The 6,417-nt window shown below is 64.4% G+C and overlaps 1 protein-coding gene across 1 annotated transcript; it reads right to left on the bottom strand.

The window, feature by feature from the left end:
- Positions 1-1,707: 1,707 nt before the first annotated feature.
- Positions 1,708-6,178, bottom strand: E2F1 (E2F transcription factor 1). Its single transcript, XM_075108884.1, has 7 exons — positions 5,883-6,178; positions 5,257-5,347; positions 4,433-4,652; positions 3,813-3,965; positions 3,542-3,656; positions 3,241-3,445; positions 1,708-2,996 (listed from the first exon to the last, which is right to left on the bottom strand). The coding sequence occupies exons 1-7, from the start codon at positions 6,093-6,095 to the stop codon at positions 2,746-2,748; spliced, it is 1,248 nt and encodes a 415-aa protein (XP_074964985.1). The 5' UTR covers positions 6,096-6,178; the 3' UTR covers positions 1,708-2,745.
- Between the last annotated feature and the right edge of the window lie 239 nt (positions 6,179-6,417).

The following is a 6,417-nucleotide window of genomic DNA, read 5'->3' as shown; positions in this document are numbered from 1 at the left end:
ACAGCCCTGAAGAGTTCAGGATATTGGCACGAGTCCTCTGCCCTCTCCCTGTGCCTGCTGGCTCCCGTGAAAGCCAAGAGCCACTTGCCCCCCGCTTTCCTCCCACCTGCGTCTCACCCCTTTGGGCAGCACCGTAGATCGCCACCCTCCATGAAAGCGAAACTGAAAGGTGGGGAGGAGAAGGAGGGCCGGATCTTGCTAAGCGCAGGGAGGAAGATGTGTTGACATAATGCTGGGCTGGGTGCCCTGCAGTAAATCATCAAAGCTTCAGCACCTCTGTCACCTCGGGTGATAAACATCGACCTTGTAAAGAAGGATGCAGCAGGCAGGGGACAGGGGGCCATGCCCACCCACCCTGAGCTCCCCATCCTCCTGCCCCTGGCTCTGTGGGGCAGGACCCCCCCGGACTGGAGCAGCGGGAGTGGTCTTTCAGTTTAATTGCCTGAAAAAGCCCCATTTGATGGGGCAACAGGATGACAGCAAGCCACTGGCTCATCCCACTCAAGCACAGGGGACAGGAAGGCTGTGTGTGTCATTGCCCTTCTGGCCGCTGGGTTTTGGGATGGCACAGCATGCTCCCCTCCTTGCCAGGGCCCTGGCTGGCCCCACTCCAAGCCCCGGCCAGTCCCAGGGGGCTGCAGGGTGGAGGGCTGGGAGCAGGAAGGTGCCCGGAGCTGGCGCACGGACGGGGCTGCGCCGTGGGGTTTGCCACCCTACACCAGCACATCGTCATCCACGTGTGCCCTGCAGTGAGAACAATCCTGTGGCAGCAGGAGCTGGGGGCTGCACCCAGGTGCAGGATGGAGCACAGGGAGGGGAGGGAGGCTAGGCAGCAGTGACAGGCGTGCCATGCCACCCCAGCACCTGCCAGCAGCCCAGCCCAAACCCAGGCTCCTATTCCCTGCCAAAAGCCAGCGCAGGAGAAGGGTGAGCTTATGCAACACAGTCCAGGGTGAAATATTTGTCAGCTTGTTTAAAGGAGAAACAGCCAGGCAGAAAGAGGAGGGGGGCGAGCGCATGAACATGGATAGTGTCACATCCCTGCCTCCAACTGAGGTGGGGGCCATGGTCCCCCGGGCCCACTCCAGCCTGCCAGGGGGTTCCTGGAGTCTCCAAGCCTCACTCCCTGGGCAGGGGATGTGCCACAGGGGCGGCTGTGGCATGCAGGGTCAGGGCTGCTGCTGGTGCCAACAGCTGCCTTCAGGCAGGACCAAGAGGTGCTGGGGAGGCACAGAGAGCCTGGTGGTGTGGTGGATGCACGGGCTGCCTTCACACCAGCCCCACGCTGTGTTCCTCCTTCCCATGAAGGAGGGCAGGCACAGGCACCCCCGTGCAAACACTGCCCCAAAGCCAGGGTGAAGACGGGAGGAGCCGAGTGGGGACAGGGCTGCTGAAGGGAGAAGCATTCCCCATTCAGACCCATTACTCCATCCCCCTGGAGCACAGCCACTTCGGAGGAGCAGAGGGTGCCAGGATCAGCCCCAGCTCCCATCCCATACATGGGAGTGCATGGAGTTGCAGGGGGGAAAACCACGAGAGCCAAAGCACTTCCTGCAACCCCAGGCAGTAACATACCTGCTCATGCAGTTCAAGGTCAAAACAGAAAAAAAAACCCCACAGAATAACCCCAAACCCCTTGGCTTCTCAGGTTGGGGTCCCCACCACCCCTAATGCCCCCAGTCACCCAAGCACAACCCTGCACCGAAGGACAGTCAGTAGAAACCTTTATTAAACATGAAGCTCAGAGGAACACAAGCTTGTTAAAAGGCAGTAAAAGTGCGTCTCCAGGCCAGCCGCAGGGGAGCCCCAGGACCCCCCTCTCCTCCCTTCTGCCTCTCCCAGCCCAGTGGGACAGAGATAGAGAAGAAAGGCTGAACAGCTGTGTGGGGAGGGGAAGAGAGGCTTGGAGACGGCATTGGGTCCTCACCCGCAGAGATGCGCCCCCCACCGGGACACCCCTGTGTCCCCCCCAAGGGGACACGCACACGATCCCAGGGCTGTAGCGCCATCCAGCCTTGTCCCCCCTCCTGCAGCCATCGGCCACCGTGGTGGCCTTGCCAGAAGCCCCGTTTTGGCCACGAGCAAAGCCGGGCCATGCTGGTGAATCCCCAGCAGGACACTCCATGTCCCCCCGCTCCCTCCTACCCCCCGTATCCCAGGAGAGCTCCCACACGCCATAAATAATAAATAAATACCCCACACTCAGCTGGGCTGTGGCAGCTCCCCACACAGGGTGGGGAACAGCTCCAACCCAGCACCCCCTGTGTCTCTGCTGCCCCCTTCCCAGCGTGACGAAACCTCTCGGCACCCCCACTCTGCTGCATGGCTTCCCCCCAACCCCCCCTGGGAAATTAAACACTGTCCCCAGGGGACAATAATAAATTAATCAAATCTATACACAGGACTGCTTAAAGCTCTGTAACAGGCACCTGGGGAGGGGGGCAGTGGCTCTGCCCTGGGCAGCCCCCCCGTGACCAGGGCCCTGCAGGAGATCCCCCAAGATGGGACCCCCACCCTGGCATCCCCCTCGTGGGGCTGGAGCCAGGGACACTGCCGGCCCCCACTCAGTTGGGTGGGGCTGGAGGAGTAAGAAGAAAATATTGCAAAAACAGACAGGGAGAGGAGCTGTGGCCGCTGCAGCTGGAGGGGCTGCCTGCCCTGCCCACCCTGCCTCCGAGGGCAGGAGCCCCGGGGTGCCCCCCTGCACCCGTCTGGCAGTTCCCCTGCAAAGATCCAGGCAGAGCCTCAGAAGTCCAAGGGTGTGAAGTCCCCAAAGTCACAGTCAAAGAGCTCGCTGATGCCCTCACCCTCCTCCAGGCCAAAGTGATAGTCCTGCGCCTGCGGTGGCGACAGGTTGATGAACTCATCCGCCAAGAAACCTGAAAAATCCTCCCTGCTCTGCTCCAGGAGGGCATCCATGGAGGCCAGCGGTGAGAGGCTCACCTCCTCTGCCGGGCACTTGCTGGGCAGCACGCTCGTCCCTGGCAGCAGTGTCTCTGCAGGGATGGGAAGCAGCCATAAATCCCACAATACTTGCTAAAAAACCCCAAAAAGCAGGTTTTGGCTATCCAGGAGAACCTGCCTTCCCCCCTCCTTGCCTTGCTGAGGTGCCTGAGCATCACCCCAGCTCCTCACTTATGCCAACAGCAGAGGGGCTCCCAGCTGCAAACACAGCAAGAACCGCCACCCAGAGCCACTGTGCCATCACGCCAGCCCCTGTCCCCAGCCCCGGCTGCCCACCTTGCTCTCCAGGCAGCAGTGGCATGTTCACATCCTGGGCGGGATGCAGGAGCGGGGAGGCTCTAGGCTGCGAATGGCTTGGGGACGACTCCTCTGCAGGGGCTTTGAAGGGGCTCTTGACAGGGCTACAGACCCCTGAGCTGTCCTCGGGGCAGAGGAAGACATCGATGGGGCCCTGAGTGCTTCGCACAGAGACCTGGAAAGCCTAGAGAAAAGGGAGAGGAGTGAGACCAGGAGGTGTAGGGTGTCCGGGGAGCCTGGGCTGGGCAGACACTAGAAGAAGAGGGCAGCCTCAGCTCACCTCCGCTGGGTCTGAGACCTGCAGCTGAGTCTCTGGCGGGGCTTTGATAACCATCACCATTTGCTCCGAGGGGTCCACAATGCTACGGAGATCCTGGCAGGTCACATAGGCTGCAGTGTGACAGGTCAAGGAGCAGACACAGGGATGCTTTCATGTGGCAGCAGGGCGGGCAGTGAAACGCCCTGCCTGCAATGCAGCTGGGCCTGCTGTGGGGCTTGACCACTTCCCCCCACCCCAGCCAGCCCCATCCTGGCCCAGCATAAAAGGATATTGCTGGTTGGCAGGGTCCTCAGTGAGCAGGCGCAGCTGCACCGTGCATGTCTGGATGAGGTCGTCCAGCTGCCGCTCGGCCGCCTGCAGCTCCCGCAGCTCCTTCTCCAGCAGTCGGTGCCGGCCGGGGGCCCCAACGGTGGCCTGGCTGCCCCTGGGGAGCACCATAGCCATCAGGAGCCAAACCCAAGGCTTCCTCTGCCCTACACCATGCACAGATCCCATGCACTGTCCCCACCTAGGCCAGGTTAAATCCCACCTCACACCCAGGGAATCAGCCTTGCAGGGATTTCCCAGGGCACACTCCTGGGGTCCCCTCCCAGAGACTGGATGCAGCTCCTGGCTTCCCAGGCTGGCTCGGGGAGCCCAAGGAGAACTTGCAGCCAACAGAGCAATACCATTGCCTGGGAGCCACCCATGTTCAAGCACAGCCTTTGCCTGAGGCCATGGCCCACAGGAAGGGGGACCCACCACTCGACACCTGAGCAGATGCTCTGGTGACACCACTCAGAGCTTCTCCGTCCCAGCAAGACCCTGCTCCACCCTGAGCCTGGCCCAGGCAGCTCCCCCATCCCCAGGGACAGTCAGCCACAGCCCCACAAGCCTGGCCCAGGGACATACAGCCACTGGATGTTGTTCTTGGACTTCTTGGTGATGAGTTGGATGCCCTCTAGGACATTGGTGATGTCGTAGATGCGCCTCTTCTGTACCTTCAGGACCTCAGCTGCCCAGTTGAGGTCCACCACGCCATCAGGCGACTGGCTCAGCAGCTCCAGGAAGCGCTTGGTGGTGAGGTTCAGCGAGGTTTCATAGCGGGACTTTTCCCCAGGAGACTTTGCCCCTGCAAGGCGACAAGGACAACCATAATTTAGCCACAAGGGAAACACAGTGCTGGAGCCGAGAGGTCCCAAAACACCCCCCCGCCCATGCTCACAGGTGGCTCGTGGATCAGGGACCAAGACTGGCACCCCAAAACCCATCTGCTTTCTCAGGGCAATGGAGTGAGCTCCCCGCATCCTCCCTGGGAAGGATGCTGCAGGGCCTGGTGTGAGCAATGACACCCCTGCTTGGCTGCGACACTGAGGTGCCAGGCAGGGCTCAGGGAGGAGATGAGGGAAGTTCCAGGTGAGTCTACCTGGGATGCTGCACTGACACTGTGCCAGCAGCTACAGCTCCATCCTGCAGGGAGGGATGGAGGCAGTGTGGTGCCCAGCAGATGGGCAGGACAACTGTGCCACCAGCCCAGGGGACAGCAGCAAGGGCTGGAGAGAGAATGGCCAGAAACAGCCCAGCTCCAGGAACAGCCTCCCCAAACCAAAGCAAAGGGATTGGGAGAAGGTGCCAGGGACAAGCCCAGAGGTGCAGCCCAGGCTGCGGGCAGGTGAGTGGGGCAGCTGACGCCCCTGCTCCAGGCTGAGCTAGCTCGGGGAGAGAAGGGCTGGTACCTTTAGCGGGGTTCCTGGCCTTGCCCCGGCCCACCGGCAGGCTCTCTGCTATGTACTGGTGATCCGTCTCTAAATTCAGCTTTCTCTTCACCTGGAAGGGACGGGGCTCCTCAGAGGGACGGCCACGGCCCCGCTGCCCCCACAGCGCTGGCGACGGGGGGCAGTTGCGAGGGCGCCACCGACGGATCCCCCCAGGGGCAGAGCGCTGCGGGGTGCGCGACCCCCGCTCCCGGCAGGAACGGGGCGAGAGGAGCAGCTCCCCGGCCGCCGAACACACACCAGCGGAGACAAGGGGGCCCTACCACGCTATGGGGAGCCCCCCAAAGCAGGCGTGGGCCGCAGGAAGGGGAGGCAACGCACGGTCCAGCGCCCGGGCGTGCGGCTTCCGGAGCGGCAGCTGGGGACGGGCCGCGCTCGGCAGGTGTGCTGCGTGGCACGGTACGGCCCGGCACGGCCCGGTGCAGAGCAGGGAGCAGCACAGCGCGGCGTGGCACAGCCCAGCCCGGCTGGAGGCGGCCCGGTGCACAGCACAGCCGCAGCGGAGGCCGGAGGGTCCCGGGCCCCGCAGCCCCCGCCCCCGCGCCGCCCCCCTCCCTCCCCGCCCCGTTCCCGGTCCCGGGGGTTACCGGCGGGCGGCCCAGCGCGGGCCGTCTGGGCGCAGCGCCGGGTCGGGCGGGCTGCGGCGTGGCAAAGAGCAGGAGGTCGCCGTCGGGGTGTCCTGCGCCGCCGCCGCCTCCTCCTCCCGCGGGCTCCTCGGCGGCGGAGACGATGAGGAGATGCGGGGAGGCGCTGCCCAGCAGCGCCGCCAGCCCCGCCGCACCGCCCGCCGCCGCCGCCATGGCTCACATGGCTCGCAGGGCCGCCGGGGCGGCGGGCGGCGCGGCGGGCAGGGCGCGGGCAGGGGCGCGGCCCATGCCGGGCGCGGGGCCGCTCCGCTCCGCTCGGCTCCGCGCCCGCCGCCGTATTGTTCGGCGCGCCGGCCCCGCGCGCGCCTTTGCGCGCCAAATCCTTTTTGCCGCGAAAGCGGCGCGAGCCTCCCCGCCGCTCGCCCATTGGCTGCGCCCGCCGCCGGGCGCCTCGGCGGGGGCGCCTCGGCGCTCGCCCATTGGTCACCGACGACGAAGCGACGGGCGGTGCCGCTCGCCTATTGGTCGGAGACGG

Source organism: Phalacrocorax aristotelis, chromosome 13 (assembly GCF_949628215.1).
Source record: "Phalacrocorax aristotelis chromosome 13, bGulAri2.1, whole genome shotgun sequence".
Taxonomy (NCBI): Eukaryota; Metazoa; Chordata; class Aves; order Suliformes; family Phalacrocoracidae; genus Phalacrocorax; species Phalacrocorax aristotelis.
Note: the sequence above shows the minus strand (reverse complement) of the source record. Positions and strands in the feature narration are given on the sequence as shown.

Coding starts and splice junctions, on each gene's coding strand:
- E2F1 (XM_075108884.1), bottom strand. CDS start 6,095: ATGGCGGCGGCGGCGGGCGGTGCGGCGGGGCTGGCGGCGCTGCTGGGC. Junction 5,348..5,882: donor CCGCGCTGGGCCGCCCGCCG/GTAACCCCCGGG, acceptor CGTCCCTTCCAG/GTGAAGAGAAAGCTGAATTT. Junction 2,997..3,240: donor ACTGCTGCCTGGAGAGCAAG/GTGGGCAGCCGG, acceptor CCATCCCTGCAG/AGACACTGCTGCCAGGGACG.